Raw genomic sequence first — 17,589 nt, 5'->3', positions numbered from 1 at the left:
TAAAATGTGTGTATGATGCTAGCGTGTGCAATGTAAAATGTGTGTATGATGCTAGCGTGTGCAATGTAAAATGTGTGTATGATGCTAGCGTGTGCAATGTAAAATGTGTGTATGATGCTAGCGTGTGCAATGTAAAATGTGTGTATGATGCTAGCGTGTGCAATGTAAAATGTGTGTATGATGCTAGCGTGTGCAATGTAAAATGTGTGTATGATGCTAGCGTGTACAATGTAAAATGTTGATGCTAGCGTGTGCAATGTAAAATGCTCATCCCATCTGCATGCCCTCCTCTTGCTTACAGAGTCGAGATGAACCCTTTAAACCCTTCACTACAGATTGAAGTGGAACCTACATCAGACGTGAGTCCACGCTATAATGAAATTGTGGGATTTGTTTCTGAATAGAATCTGTTTTTGTTATAGTTTGGCATGCTGACGCTCCAGATGGCAAACCTCTGCAACCACACAACAAGGCTGGCCATTTTCACCGTTTCAATTTCATTTAATTAGGTTTTATTAGAATATAATGTAATAATTGCACAGTAGAGCCCAGAGGATAGAGGATAACACATTAAAGAAGTATACAACTAGTTTGTCTAATTATCTGTTCTCTTTGGCCACAGAACCCATAGCATCAATAATTAGAACTCATGGCTCAATCCGGGGGAATAGAGATTGGTGGAGGTCAACATGTGATATCATTGTATGCAGATGACATTTTAGTTCATTTATCTGCACCAGAACATTCTCTGTAATTTATTTTACTACTGTTGGATACATATGGTGCTGTATCAGGATTCAGAGTGAAAGAATGTCAATTTCTAATCAGGACTTCTCAAGCTTTGAAAGTACATTTAAATGGAAATGGACAAAGACATATATGAAATACGTTGGTGTACTAATACCATGCAATCTTTAGGAAGCATATAAAGTCATTTACTCTTCTTTAAAAGGAGACTTCGGGGTTCTGGCATTGAGGCCCTTCATCTACTTCCCCAGAGTCAGATAAACTTGTGGAAACCATTTTTATGTATCTGTGTCCAGTATAAAGGAGGTTAGAGGTAGTTTCGCAAACTAATGCTAACTAGCATTAGCGCAATGACTGGAAGTCTATGGTATCTACTAGCATGCTAGTAGAGGAAGGGCCTTATTGCCAAAATCCCAAAGTATCTCTTTAATAGATAAGGTTTAATCTAATATTCAGAGATGAAGACCTCTCACCATTCTTATGTTAGGTAGGGTCAACATTTTCAAAATTAATATATTACCAAGGTTGATGTATTTATTCCAGGCCTTGCCAGTTTCAAATCCATCGAACCTATTAAATCAAAATTTGCAAATAAATTTCATTAAAAATCCTACAATGTAATTTTCTGGATTTTTTTTCTCATTTTGTCTGTCATAGTTTAAGTGTACCTATGATGAAAATTACAGGCCTCTCTCATCTTTTTAAGTGGGAGAACTTGCACAATTGGTGGCTGACTAAATACTTTTGTGCCCCACTGTATGTGCTATCATTTCATTGTATCTAGGAATTTATATCCATCCATCTCCACGATTATGTTTCTTGGGAAATGTAAATTTTGGTGATCAATATCAGAGAACATTTTGTAATCTAATTGCTGCAAAAAAAATGAATAGCCATCAATTGGAAAGTTTCTTATCCACCCTCAATAACAAACTGCAGGGTTGAACGATCTAGCTACATCCCGTTAGACCTTACAGAACATCCAGGATAAACCAGACATATTTGACAGAATTTGTAAATTGTATGTTGACCATCTTCGAGAATGTTTTGTATAGTGGGTGTTTTGTTGTTGTTTTTGTGTTGCATGAAAAAATACATATGTCACGGTTTTCATATGGTGAAGGAGAGTCGGACCAAACTGCAGCGTGTCGATTGTGATCCATGTTTATTTAAACAAACGTAAACACGACTAAACACGAACACTACAAAACAATAAATGAAACGAAAACCGAAAACAGCCTATACTTGTGTCAACATACATCAAACAAGGACATCAAGACACTCAGGACAATCACCCACAATACAACCAAAGAATATATAGGGCGTGACAACATAAATACAAATAAAACACTTATTGTGGACCTGGATTGAAAGGAGTTTCACTCTTCCTCTCCTCTTCCTCTCCTCTTCATCTTCCTCTCCTCTTCCTCTCCTCTCCTCTCCTCTCCATCTTCCTCTCATCTTCCTCTCCTTCATTTTCCTCTCTTCATCTCCTCTTCATCTTCCTCTCCTCTTTCTCTCCTCTCCATCTTCATCTTCCTCTCATCTTCCTCTCCTTGATCTTCATCTTCCTCTTCATCTTCCTCTCCTCTTGATCTTCCTTTTCATCTTCCTCTCCTCTTCATCTTCATCTTCCTCTCGTCTTCCTCTCATCTTGATTTTCCTCTTCATCTTCCTCTCATCTTCCTCTCCTCTTGATCTTCCTCTTCATCTTCCTCTCCTCTTGATCTTCCTTTTCATCTTCCTCTCCTCTTCATCTTCATCTTCCTCTCGTCTTCCTCTCCTCTTGATTTTCCTCTTCATCTTCCTCTCCTCTTCATCTTCTCTTCATCTTCTCTTCATCTTCCTCTCATCTTCCTCTCCTCTTCATCTTCCTCTCCTCCTCCTCTCCTCATCTTCCTCTCCTCCTCATCATCTTCCTCTCTTCATCTTCCTCTCCCCTTCATCTTCTCTTCACCCTCATCTTCCTCTCCTGTTCCTCTCCTCTTCTTTGTCTCTTCATGTTCCTCTCCTCTTCATCTTCTTCTTCATATTCCTCTTCATCTTCCTCTCCTCTTCATCTTCCTGTCCTCTTCATCTTCCTTTCCTGAACAGAATGATGAGGTGGAGGATTCAGAGGATGAATTTGAGGAGATGAACCTGTCTCTGCTGTCGGCCCGTAACTTCCCCCGCAAGGCCAGCCAGACATCCATCTACCTCCAGGAGTGGGACATCCCCTTCAAACAGCTGGAGATCGGAGAACTCATCGGGAAAGGTAATAGAATAGAATACAAAACAATTGTATTAGTCCAACTGTTACATCTGTTCTATATTGCCCCATACAATGCAGTCACAGTCATTTGAAAAGAGCACATGGTCAGCCATTGTGCAGAATCCTTGGAGCTAGATTAAAAAATAATAATAATGGAACTAGGCAAGTCAGTTCTTATTTACAATAACAGCCTACCGGGGAGCAGTGGGTTAACTGCCTTGTTCAAGGGAAGAACGACAGATTTTTACCTTGTCAGTTTGGGGATTTGATCCAGCAACCGAACACTCTAACCACTAGGCTACCTGCTGCCCTGAAGTGCCTTGCTTCAGGGTCACAATGGTGGGACATTTTAGCTGGGATCTGACACTAGTAGTCCTTTAGTTACCAATTCAGATCCAACTTGAGATTTGAACCAGCGACCCTCTGGCTACAGGTCCACCTCTCTAATCTCAAAGTTACCTTCTGTTCTCTTCAGGTCGCTTCGGGCTAGTGTTCCACGGGCGCTGGCATGGTGAGGTGGCCATCCGCCTCATCGACATCGAGCGGGACAACGAGGACCAGCTGAAGGCCTTCAAGCGGGAGGTGATGGCCTACCGTAACACCCGACATGAGAACGTAGTCCTCTTCATGGGTGTCTGCATGAGCCCCCCACACCTGGCCATCATCACCAGGTGAGTCCCCTAAACCCTCACCTGTGTGTGTGTGTGTGTGTGTGTGTGTGTGGTCCTGTTCATGGGTGTCTGCATGAGACCCCTGGCCATCTTCACCAGGTGAGTCCCCTAAACCCTAATATATATAATAATATAATAATATAATAATAATATAATAATAATAATATAATAATATATGCCATTTAGCAGACGCTTTTATCCAAAGCGACTTACAGTCATGTGTGCATACATTCTACGTATGGGTGTTCCCGGGAATCGAACCCACTACCCTGGCGTTACAAGCGCCATGCTCTACCAACTGAGCTACAGAAGGACCACTCACCAGCTATCGTAAAGCAGTGAAGCTGTGTAAAAAAAAATACAATACTTTTGTGAAGTAGCTTAGCTACATAGTATGAGTGACCCAGTCTTTGTTACCCTGGGGCCTGAGTCAGAGTCTCTCTCTCTCCAACAAGGGTGATGTTTTTGTAGATTCACTATAGATCATCATACAGCGCTCCATTCCCTTCTGGAGCACTAGTGTGTGACATGGGTGTCTCAATGAAGCCAAAGGCAGTGTCCTGGCTGTGCTGTCTGGCTGAGCTGATTTGAAGTGCACTGGGTTGAGCCAAGCCGGGTGTGTAGTGATTCGCCACAGCCCTTGCGCGTTGTCTAAAGATCTGTGCTTACACAAAGACTGGCCTTTCAGGATGCACCGTTATAGGTTTAGAGACATGGTATTGTTTGTCATGTAACAAGACACCCCCAAAAAATGAACTGGATGATTAATTCCTCTGTGGTCCCTTTGTCAACAAAGGAAAGACTCCACAAAGTAACTGGTAAAAGTAACAAAACAACAATAATTCCTTTAATTTCTCTATTCGGCAGTTAAACTGCTGTGTCATTGTTTCTTCAGAGGAAATGTGAGGGTAACTCATCAAACCAGTCTGAAGTGTCCTCCCCTGTTATAATAACAGCTCAGTGCACAAAGTAGCAGAAATAATGTTTCACAAAAACTGAATCTAAAACCAGAGGATGTTATGCTTGACTTTGTATTAGTACCGTGTAAACTTCAAGAATTATGCAGTTGAGTAAATTGAAATGCGGGATGTTATAGAAACAATCCCATTCCTTCCCTTATTGACCAAGTATCAACCCTGAATTGTCTGCATGACCCAAGATTGCAATAACCCTTTGAGCTAAAGCCTAGGCATTTACTCTGGGAGCTATAACACAACCTTTTGGCTGTCAGGCAAAATCACTCATCATGCAAGCATAGTTCGGCGAACCACCAACACTCGCAAACAATAGTTCAAAGGACTGCTTTACCTTGTACAAGTCCTGAGTGCTGAGATGAGTGAGTGCATGTAATCAAAGTAAATGTCATAGCTAGCTGCATAGAGCCGCTCTAGTCTTAATTATTCCACTCAGGCTTATTACCCCGGAGACCAACAGGAAAAACATGTCAAATTGAACCTGAGTGAGGACGAAATTGGCTTATACCAGGCAGGGATGAAAGGTTAGTCAGTGATGCGGACAATTCAGCAAATATTAATATTGATTGTTTGTCTTTGATTCGCCATGAGTGGCTGTGTGTGTGGATTGATTTGCAAGGGCACCCGCAGCGTGGAATAATCATTAACCGTTTCCTGTCACTGCAGGTTTCTATCCATAAGGAATAATTACTCTGCTTGTCAAGGCTCTCTGAGTGTTTTGGTGACTTTATTGGCTTTTGCTCAGCAGAGAGAGCCACGAATACAACTCCATCTGTGTATTACTATCCTGACTGTATTCATCCCGACTGTTGACAACATGCACACACACACACACACTTGAAAGCTATGGCAGTAATTTATGTCATCCCTGGATGTTTATCGGTAGCTGAAGTTGTTGACGGTGCGTCATCAGGTGATATAAGGTCCCCATCCCGTCTCACAGAGCCAGAGCCCAGAGAGATGCTAAAAATGTCTCCTGTCACCTTACCTCGTTGTATGAATGAATATGCATGAAGCTCCGGTATCAGTTTGGCCCTCAGGCCATCTGGATGTCACCTAGCTGCGTCAATCCATCACATTCAGGGGGAGGGGAATGCTTTGTGGTGAGAGGAGGGGGTGAGGGGTGAAAGGAGGATTGGAGGATGGGTTGAGGGGCTTTGGGGTGATAGAAGGGTTGACGGGGGAGGAGGGGGCCGAGGCTTTGGGGTGATAGAAGGGGTGACGGGGGGAGGGGCTTTGGGGTGATAGAAGGGGGGTGAGGGGGAGGGGCTTTGGGGTGATGGAAGGGGGTGAGGGGAAGGGGCTTTGGCATGATGGAAGGGGGTTGAGGGGAGGGGCTTTAGGGTGATGGGAGGTGGGAGGCTTTGGGATGTGAGGAGATGTAATGATACTCTCTCTCAATTCAAAGGGCTTTATTGGCATGGGAAACATGTTTGCAGTGCCTAAGCAAGTGACACAGATAATGAATAAAAGTGAAATAAACAATAAAAAATAAACAGTTAACATTACACTCAAAAGCACCTGAGGAAAAGTTTCAGCTGGACTTTCACATTATCAAAGAGATAATGTGAAGAGACTTGAAGAGCCTTTACGATCAGGTCCACCTATACAAGGCAGCAGTGCCCACCTTCGCCCGGACCCTAAAGGACATCGCCCTCAAACGCAGCCCCAACACTTCACACAAAAGCAACAGATCAATAGACACCCCGGCCAGACCAGCAAGACACTCTCCCAGTCCTGCGGGACCACCCTGTGAGGTTGTATAATGAAGAGGTCTGGTCTGACACAAGAGAGAGAGAGGGGGGGTTATCTTATCTTGCTGAGCTATCTCTTTCAGTCCAGCTGAAACATTTTGGGGTTGCCCTGTGACATTACTGTTAGATGGCAGTCAACCCCTAGCTGTGATTCACGAGGAATTGATAGATGGCAGTCAACCCCTGGCTGTGATTCACCAGGAATGGATAGATGGCAGTCAACACCGGGCTGTGTTTCACTAGGAATGGATAGATGGCAGTCAACACCTGGCTGTGATTCACCAGGAATGGATAGATGGCAGTCAACACCTGGCTGTGATTCACCAGGAATGGATAGATGGCAGTCAACACCTGGCTGTGATTCACCAGGAATGGATAGATGGCAGTCAACACCTGGCTGTGATTCACCAGGAATGGATAGATGGCAGTCAACACCTGGCTGTGATTCACCAGGAATGGATAGATGGCAGTCAACACCTGGCTGTGATTCACCAGGAATGGATAGATGGCAGTCAACACCTGGCTGTGATTCACCAGGAATGGATAGATGGCAGTCAACACCTGGCTGTGATTCACCAGGAATGGATAGATGGCAGTCAACACCTGGCTGTGATTCACCAGGAATGGATAGATGGCAGTCAACACCTGGCTGTTCACCAGGAATGGATAGATTTCACCAGGAATGGATAGATGGCAGTCAACACCTGGCTGTGATTCACCAGGAATGGATAGATGGCAGTCAACACCTGGCTGTGATTCACCAGGAATGGATAGATGGCTGTGATTCACCAGGAATGGATAGATGGCAGTCAACACCTGGCTGTGATTCACCAGGAATGGATAGATGGCAGTCAACACCTGGCTGTGATTCACCAGGAATGGATAGATGGCAGTCAACACCTGGCTGTGATTCACCAGGAATGGATAGATGGCAGTCAACACCTGGCTGTGATTCACCAGGAATGGATAGATGGCAGTCAACACCTGGCTGTGATTCACCAGGAATGGATAGATGGCAGTCAACACCTGGCTGTGATTCACCAGGAATGGATAGATGGCAGTCAACACCTGGCTGTGATTCACCAGGAATGGATAGATGGCAGTCAACACCTGGCTGTGATTCACCAGGAATGGATAGATGGCAGTCAACACCTGGCTGTGATTCACCAGGAATGGATAGATGGCAGTCAACACCTGGCTGTGATTCACCAGGAATGGATCAGATGGAATGGATAGATGGCAGTCAACACCTGGCTGTGATTCACCAGGAATGGATAGATGGCAGTCAACACCTGGCTGTGATTCACCAGGAATGGATAGATGGCAGATGGCAGTCAACACCTGGCTGTGATTCACCAGGAGTGGATAGATGGCAGTCAACACCTGGCTGTGATTCACCAGGAATGGATAGATGGCAGTCAACACCTGGCTGTGATTCACCAGGAATGGATAGATGGCAGTCAACACCTGGCTGTGATTCACCAGGAATGGATAGGGCAGTCAACACCTGGCTGTGATTCACCAGGAATGGATAGATGGCAGTCAACACCTGGCTGTGATTCACCAGGAATGGATAGATGGCAGTCAACACCTGGCTGTGATTCACCAGGAATGGATAGATGGCAGTCAACACCTGGCTGTGATTCACCAGGAATGGATAGATGGCAGTCAACACCTGGCTGTGATTCACCAGGAATGGATAGATGGCAGTCAACACCTGGCTGTGATTCACCAGGAATGGATAGATGGCAGTCAACACCTGGCTGTGATTCACCAGGAATGGATAGATGGCAGTCAACACCTGGCTGTGATTCACCAGGAATGGATAGATGGCAGTCAACACCTGGCTGTGATTCACCAGGAGTGGATAGGCTGTGATTCACCAGGAATGGATAGATGGCAGTCAACACCTGGCTGTGATTCACCAGGAATGGATAGATGGCAGTCAACACCTGGCTGTGATTCACCAGGAATGGATAGATGGCAGTCAACACCTGGCTGTGATTCACCAGGAATGGATAGATGGCAGTCAACACCTGGCTGTGATTCACCAGGAATGGATAGATGGCAGTCAACACCTGGCTGTGATTCACCAGGAATGGATAGATGGCAGTCAACACCTGGCTGTGATTCACCTGTGAGGAATGGATAGATGGCAGTCAACACCTGGCTGTGATTCACCAGGAATGGATAGATGGCAGTCAACACCTGGCTGTGATTCACCAGGAGTGGATAGATGGCAGTCAACCCCTGGCTGTGATTCACCAGGAATGGATAGATGGCAGTCAACACCTGGCTGTGATTCACCAGGAGTGGATAGATGGCAGTCAACACCTAGCTGTGATTCACCAGGAATGGATAGATGGCAGTCAACACCTAGCTGTGATTCACCAGGAATGGATAGATGGCAGTCAACACCTGGCTGTGATTCACCAGGAGTGGATAGATGGCAGTCAACACCTGGCTGTGATTCACCAGGAATGGATAGATGGCAGTCAACACCTAGCTGTGATTCACCAGGAATGGATAGATGGCAGTCAACACCTGGCTGTGATTCACCAGGAATGGATAGATGGCAGTCAACCCCTAGCTGTGATTCACCAGGAATGGATAGATGGCAGTCAACACCTGGCTGTGATTCACCAGGAATGGATAGATGGCAGTCAACCCCTGGCTGTGATTCACCAGGAATGGATAGATGGCAGTCAACACCCGGCTGTGATTCACCAGGAATGGATAGATGGCAGTCAACCCCTGGCTGTGATTCACCAGGAATGGATAGATGGCAGTCAACACCTGGCTGTGATTCACCAGGAATGGATAGATGGCAGTCAACACCTGGCTGTGATTCACCAGGAATGGATAGATGGCAGTCAACACCGGGCTGTGTTTCACCAGGAATGGATAGATGGCAGTCAACACCTGGCTGTGATTCACCAGGAGTGGATAGATGGCAGTCAACACCTGGCTGTGATTCACCAGGAATGGATAGATGGCAGTCAACACCTGGCTGTGATTCACCAGGAATGGATAGATGGCAGTCAACACCTGGCTGTGATTCACCAGGAATGGATAGATGGCAGTCAACACCTGGCTGTGATTCACCAGGAATGGATAGATGGCAGTCAACACCTGGCTGTGATTCACCAGGAATGGATAGATGGCAGTCAACACCTGGCTGTGATTCACCAGGAGTGGATAGATGGCAGTCAACACCTGGCTGTGATTCACCAGGCTGTGAGTGGATAGATGGCAGTCAACACCTGGCTGTGATTCACCAGGAATGGATAGATGGCAGTCAACACCTGGCTGTGATTCACCAGGAGTGGATAGATGGCAGTCAACACCTGGCTGTGATTCACCAGGAATGGATAGATGGCAGTCAACACCTGGCTGTGATTCACCAGGAATGGATAGATGGCAGTCAACACCTGGCTGTGATTCACCAGGAATGGATAGATGGCAGTCAACACCTGGCTGTGATTCACCAGGAATGGATAGATGGCAGTCAACACCTGGCTGTGATTCACCAGGAATGGATAGATGGCAGTCAACACCTGGCTGTGATTCACCAGGAGTGGATAGATGGCAGTCAACACCTGGCTGTGATTCACCAGGAATGGATAGATGGCAGTCAACACCTGGCTGTGATTCACCAGGAATGGATAGATGGCAGTCAACACCTGGCTGTGATTCACCAGGAATGGATAGATGGCAGTCAACACCTGGCTGTGATTCACCAGGAGTGGATAGATGGCAGTCAACCCCTGGCTGTGATTCACCAGGAATGGATAGATGGCAGTCAACACCTGGCTGTGATTCACCAGGAATGGATAGATGGCAGTTAACCCCTGGCTGTGATTCACCAGGAATGGATAGATGGCAGTCAACACCTAGCTGTGATTCACCAGGAATGGATAGATGGCAGTCAACACCTGGCTGTGATTCACCAGGAGTGGATAGATGGCAGTCAACACCTGGCTGTGATTCACCAGGAATGGATAGATGGCAGTCAACACCTAGCTGTGATTCACCAGGAATGGATAGATGGCAGTCAACAGCTGGCTTTAGTTGTTCTCTGCTCTCATCCATCGCCTGCCCTCTGAGGCCAAACGAGAGGCCTTGGGGATAGATTGCAAACCAGTTATTCCTCCACTACAAAGCCAAATGCTCAGCTTGTTATTGGAGATGTAATGTAATGTGTAATATTCAATTAACAACAAAACAGAATGGATATGTCCGTACACTGGACTGATACCATCATCATTATTGAATATTCAATTAACAACAAAACAGAATGGATATGTCCGTACACTGGACTGATACCATCATCATTATTGAATATTCAATTAACAACAATATCCCCCTGGGGGAAAAAAAGAAAAAACATATCATATGATTTCATTAAACAATGCTTCTCTTTCTATGAAGATGAATATATTATTATATTCTATACTACTCTACTCTATTCTATTCTACTCTATTCTAATCTCCTCTACTTTAATCTACTCTACTCTACTCTCCTCTACTTTACTCTACTCTATTCTACTCTACTCTATTCTACTCTCCTCTACTTTACTCTACTCTTTTCTAGTGTACACTCCTCTACACTACTTTACTCTACTCTACTCTATTATACTCTCCTCTACTCTATTCTACTCTACACTACACTACTCTACTCTACTCTATTCTACTCCCCTCTACATTACTCTATTCTACTCTACACTACTCTACTCTCCTCTACTTTACTCTATTCTACTCTACACTACTCTACACTATTCTACTCTATTCTACTCTACTCTCCTCTACTTTACTCTACTCTATTCTACTCTACACTACCCTGCCACTATATTCTACTCTACACTACTCTACTCTACTCTACTCTACTATATTCTACTCTACACTACTCTACACTACTCTACACTACTCTACTCTACTCAACTCTATTCTATTCTACTCTACTCTACTATATTCTACACTACACTACACTACCATATTCTACTCTAAACTTCTCTACACTACTCTATTCTACTCTATTCTACTCTACTATATTCTACTCTACACTACACTACTCTACTCTATTCTACTCTATTCTACACTACTCTACACTACTCTACACTACTCTACTCTATTCTACTCTACTCTACTATATTCTATGGTCCTTCTGTAGCTCAGTTGGTAGAGCATGGCGCTTGTAACGCCAGGGTAGTGGGTTCGATTCCCGGGACCACCCATACGTAGAATGTATGCACACATAAGTTGCTTTGTATAAAAGCGTCTGCTAAATGGCATATATTATATTATTATATATTATATTCTACTCTAAACTACTCTACTATGTTCTACTCTATTATACTCTCCTCTACTTTACTCTACTCTATTATACTATATTCTACTCTACTATATTCTACTCTATTCTACTCCACACTACTCTACACTACTCTACTCTACTATATTCTACTCTACACCACTCAAATCTATTCTACTATACTATACTATATTCTACACTACTCTATTCTACTATAACTACTCTGCATAACACCATTCTACACTACTAGACTATACTCTACTCTACTATATTCTACACTACACTACACTACTATACACTACTCCACATTACACTACTCTACACTACTCTACTATACACCACTTTACACTACTCTAATTTAATCTATTATTTTCTACTCTACCATACCGTACTATATTATAATCTACTGTATTCTAATGTATGATGTGTTGTTAAGTTGTAATGTCTCTCTCTCAGCTTGTGTAAGGGAAGGACCCTGTATTCGGTGGTGAGGGATGCCAAAGTCATCCTGGATGTCAACAAGACCAGACAGATCGCCCAGGAGATGGTTAAGGTACTGTAATGTTTTTAAGACTCATTACACATTACCTTAACAACATAATCAATGTGTTGGAGACTGCCTGGATCATTCAATCAATACATTTCTTCTACAACAATATTGGTCACAAAATATGACTCAGTCTAGACTCGCAATGAGTTATGTTTGTGTTGTTTTCAGGGAATGGGCTATCTTCACGCCAAGGGGATCCTACACAAGGACATGAAGTCCAAGAATGTTTTCTATGACAACGGCAAAGTGGTCATCACCGACTTCGGACTCTTCACCATATCTGGGGTTCTGCAAGCCGGCAGGTTAGTACTTACTGTTGTACTTTACATTAAAGTTCAGTAGAGTGCAGTACAGTACAGTATATGTGTTGGGATAAGATACATAGATACATCTGTTAAAAAAAGCATAAGTAGGAAAACAAAACGAAACCAAATAGAAAGGAGTGTGTCATTATAACCCCACCTGCTGTGATAGTTACTTTACTGCAGTGATGATTATACTCTTAGTGGTTCAAACGTCTGTATTATCTAGAAAATTATATGGATCGGTGCTAATCTCCATTTAATTTGTCTCCCTGAGAGTGATTAAAGTCTATCACTGCTTACTCCGAAATGACTGCTCACTGAAATGACTGCTCCCTGAAATGACTGCTCCCTGAAATGACTGCTCCCTGAAATGACTGCTTCATGAAATGACTGCTCCCTGAAATGACTGCTTCCTGAAATGACTGCTTCCTGAAATGACTGCTCCCTGAAATTACTGCTCCCTGAAATGACTGCTTCCTGAAATGACTGCTTCCTGAAATGACTGCTCCCTGAAATGCCAGCAGCCACAAGTTTCACACAGGAAAGCATCTTAATAAATCTTATTTCAATACTTATATATGGAGCAGCTTTACAGGCGTTAGCAACATGTTCAAAGGAAGTGTGTGTTTTTGTTTTCTTCTTTCAAAAACACTGCAAAGTTTGTTTTCTTTGTCTCTTTAGATTTTGATTGTCATTTATGGTGAGACGACACCAACTGCTATAATTGACTGGTGATTAGGTTTGTCATGATGGATGTATTTCCATTTAATTGGCCACATCAATTAAAAATCTCCAGTAGGTATGAGATGTGTTCCTGCTATTGACTGTGAGACGATTACACGTGCTATGTACTACTAATTATTAGAATCAGCCGGCTTCCCAACGAGAGATATTGCATAGTGTGTTTTCAACAAGTTTGTACAACATAGTTGAAACGTGGTGTTGCGTAGGAGTGCATTTCAACACCATGGATGGAAGAGGGTAGGAAAAGTGTATGAGATGAGTCACTGTTTATGTCAAATGAAGATGGATGGTTTTATATTGGCATTCTTAACACTCATTAAAACCTGAAGCCTCTTCTAAATAAATTCTGAAGTGTTACTGTAGACAGATATGCAATCCTGTAACATGATGCAACATGCACCTAGATCTTATACAGCCTTGTCCAGTCTATTGTTAGTTTCCAGTATAGCCAACTGCCATTTAGGTTTGCTCTGGAATCAATACTTTGTATAGTACTATAGTAATTTACTCAACCTGGTCTCAAAGCATTTCATATTCTTCTGTACGTAAATTCTTCTGAGACCCCCCATTTAGTGTGATATGTTTTACGTTTTTTTTACGGCAATTATTGATTTGTGGATGTCCATCACTCATTTTGTGTGATATGCTACGAATTACAATTCAAATTATATGTTACAAATTTGCAAAACATATGATATGTTACAAATTCTAGCTCGGTGACTAAGCAGCTAACGCTAGCTGGCTAGTTAACGTTAGCTAGGCTAGAAGTTGGGGTTAGGGTTAAGTTTAGGTTAAAGGGGAAGGGGAAAGATTAGCTAAAAAGGTTAAGGTTAGGGGAACGGTTAGCTAACAAATTGCTAAAAAGTGGTAAGTAGTTGAAAAGTTGCCAGTTAGCTAAAATGCTAAAGTTGTCCGTGATGAGATTCAAACTCACAACCTTTAGGTTGCTAGATGTTTTCATTATACACCAACCAACCCACCCTACTTTTGTTTTTTGACTTAAGTAACCATCTGTCTAATGTAACCATACCAAACGTAACATACGGTATCATACTAATTTGAGTGTCCCGGATGTACATTTACTATGTTACGTCTAGTCAATGAGACCAGGCTGGTTGACTAGACAGAAGCAGGAGCAAAACAGCATGTGTGTATGGACACAACATCTAAAGATTCTAACAGACCAAAGAATATGTGATTCACTCTGATCATTGTGTTAGGATTGTTTTAAGGAACTGTTGTTACTGCAATGCCAAACAGAGAAAACCTGGAAAGGTTTTTCTTTTGTATTTCCTGTTGTGCTATTTGACTTGCAGTGTACAAAAGTCTCTATGAAATGACTGTGCACCAATGCTCACAATGGCCACACTAAGGCTTACTGTTTGTCAGGTTATCATTTGATGTTTTTGGCATCTCTCTGGACGATGAAGAACGCCACCCCAAAATTATTGGGAAAATAATCTAAATATGTTTTTGTTGCTGTTTTTGAGACGTCCCATCCTCCACCTGACTCCTGATTAAACCCTCATAGACGTCTGGTATTGTCGTCAATACCCAGAAGCCTCTATTTCAAAGTTGAACATCTAAATTAATTTCCGGGAACAAATAGCTAGGTGTGAGATGGTTAATCTAACGTCAGTAGTTGTGACTTGTTTATGTTGTTGTTTATTTTCATTGGCAGGCAAGACAGCTTGCTAATAAACAGGTCTGACGGAATGACAAGACAAACATTTACCTACCGCCCCTCACTCTCAGCAGGAACGTTATGTTGTGGTGGCGGCAGGAGTGTGTGTGTGTATCATACAAACAGGAGTGTTTCTCATTTTTACCGGGAAATGTTTGACAACCATTCATGTAGTGTCACCCTGCCAAACACACATGAGGATATGTAGATGTCTGAAATGTCAACAATACTGGGCCTCTGCTAACTGGCAGTTGAATAATCAGCCTGTTGTTTTCATTGAACCAGGCAATTCACTTAAGAACACATTCTTATTTACAATGACTGCCTAGGAACAGTGGGTTAACTGCCTTGTTGAGTGGCAGAACGACAGACCAAACCTTTCGGGTTACTGACTCAGTACTCAAACCACTAGGCTTCCTTCCGCCCCTGGTTATCTCTTTTTTTTGGTAGGAAAACGTTCTCACCTACCAAAGCCAACCCTCTGAATGATGAATTATCATTATCACCAAGAGAAAACAAACAACGCCCTGCATATTTATCTTCATCATTAAATAAGAACTATAGTGGGTAGCTAAATGAAACCATCAGTTTCATGAGTCAACATGTTGTTGTGTGCATCATGATGAAAACTGATGAATGAGTGGGCAGATAGCAGATCCTTTGGATGGATATACCCACAGTAGTGCAATGCAGTGCTGTGTATTATTGCAGCGCTGCCAGTGTCCCTGTCTATTTGACTGAGTCAGTGAGCGCTCAGGATGCGTTTTGAAGTAGTTGAGAATGTCAGAAGGGTTGTGGTCTATTTGATTTGAGTTGATTTATTAGGATCCCCAGTGGTAGCAGCTCGTCTTACTGGGGTTCAACAATAACGGAAAATATATTACAGACAAAAGACTTTACATACATTTAAAATATGAACATGTAGTGTGTTTGTGTGTGCCTCTATCAGTTCCATGTACATGTCAGTACATACACACAACAACTATGTGACATGGGGGAGAGGCGTTGTGTCATGAAGTGTTGCTTTATTTGTTTTTTGAAACCAGGTTTGCTGTTCACTTGCGCTATATGAGATTGAAGGGAGTTTCGTGCACTCATGGCTTTGTATAATACTGTACATTTCCTTTCATTTGTTCTAAACCTGGGGACTGAGAAAAAAAACCTAGTGGCATGTCTGGTGGGGTAAGTGTGTGTGTCAGTGTGTAAGTTTACTATGCAAACAATTTGGAATTTCCAACACATTAATATTTCATCTAAAAACAAGAAGTGACGCAGTTAGTCTTTCCTCAACTCTTAACCAAGAGAGACTGGGATGTATAGTATCTGATTACAGTCGGGCTGCTCTGTTCTGGGCCAGCAGCACCTTAACTAGGTCTTTCCTCAACTCTTAACCAAGAGAGACTGGATTGTATAGTATCTGATTACAGTCGGGCTGCTCTGTTCTGGGCCAGCAGCACCTTAACTAGGTCTTTCCTCAACTCTTAACCAAGAGAGACTGGGATGTATAGTATCTGATTACAGTCGGGCTGCTCTGTTCTGGGCCAGCAGCACCTTAACTAGGTCTTTCCTCAACTCTTAACCAAGAGAGACTGGAATGTATAAGTATCTGATTACAGTCGGGCTGCTCTGTTCTGGGCCAGCAGCACCTTAACTAGGTCTTTCCTCAACTCTTAACCAAGAGAGACTGGAATGTATAGTATTAATATTAGCCCTCTGTTCTTGGCCAGCTGCAGCTTAACTAGGTCTTTCTTTGCAGCACTTGACCATATGACTGGACAATAATCATGATAAGATAACACTAGAGCCTGCAGGACTTGTTGTGTGAAGTGTGGTGTCAAAAAAGCAGGCAGGATCACTGGACAGATAGTAGCAGTTCCAGCAACTGATGCCAACCGAGTCGCGGGATCCAAACTCAAAAGTTAGCTGGCGAGTAACCAAACTTTTTCAATTGACTTTCTATCAGGTATCAAGGTAAGACCCAAATGCAGACCGTGTCGAAGTAACAATGTTTATTACAGCCACAGGGGCAAAGGTACAGGACGGCAGGTAGGGTCAGGGTCAGGGGCAGGCAGAGTGGTCAGGTGGGCACGTACGGGGTCAGGACAGGCAAGGGTCAAAAACCAGGAGGACGAGAAAAGAGAGACTGGGGAAAAGCAGATGCTGAGACACAAAAACGCTGGTTGACTTGACAAACAAGACGAACTGGCAACAGGCAAACAGAGAACACAGGTATAAATACACAGGGCATCATAGGGAAGATGGGCGACACCTGGAGGGGGGTGGAGACCATCACAAAGACAGGTGAAACAAATCAGGGTGTGACACTTTCAGAACTTTCCAAAACAACAAACTTCCCAAAACAACAAACAGAGAGAGAGAGAGAGAGAGAGAGAGAGAGAGAGAGAGAGAGAGAGAGAGAGAGAGAGAGAGAGAGAGAGAGAGAGAGAGAGAGAGAGAGAGAGAGAGAGAGAGAGAGAGAGAGAGAGAGAGAGAGAGAGAGAGAGATAGAGAGAGAGATAGAGAGAGAGATAGAGAGATAGAGATATAAGAGAGAGAGATAGAGATATAAGAGAGAGAGATAGAGATATAAGAGAGAGAGAT

General features: G+C 43.3%; 1 protein-coding gene across 3 annotated transcripts in view; it reads left to right on the top strand.

Annotated features, from left to right (window-relative positions):
* LOC118371988 (kinase suppressor of Ras 2-like) overlaps positions 1-17,589 on the top strand; it is a 122,607-nt gene that overhangs the window by 92,979 nt on the left and 12,039 nt on the right. For all 3 annotated transcript variants that reach the window (XM_052479220.1, XM_052479221.1, XM_052479219.1), the window contains exons 15-19: positions 302-359; positions 2,842-3,001; positions 3,474-3,669; positions 12,162-12,258; positions 12,424-12,557. In XM_052479220.1, the coding sequence (XP_052335180.1) occupies positions 302-359; positions 2,842-3,001; positions 3,474-3,669; positions 12,162-12,258; positions 12,424-12,557 (645 nt within the window). The remainder of the gene's footprint in view (positions 1-301; positions 360-2,841; positions 3,002-3,473; positions 3,670-12,161; positions 12,259-12,423; positions 12,558-17,589) is intronic.

Source organism: Oncorhynchus keta, chromosome 25 (genome assembly GCF_023373465.1).
Source record: "Oncorhynchus keta strain PuntledgeMale-10-30-2019 chromosome 25, Oket_V2, whole genome shotgun sequence".
Lineage (NCBI taxonomy): Eukaryota > Metazoa > Chordata > Actinopteri > Salmoniformes > Salmonidae > Oncorhynchus > Oncorhynchus keta.
The sequence above is the reverse complement of the archived record's forward strand: the minus strand, read 5'-3'. Positions and strand labels throughout refer to the sequence as shown.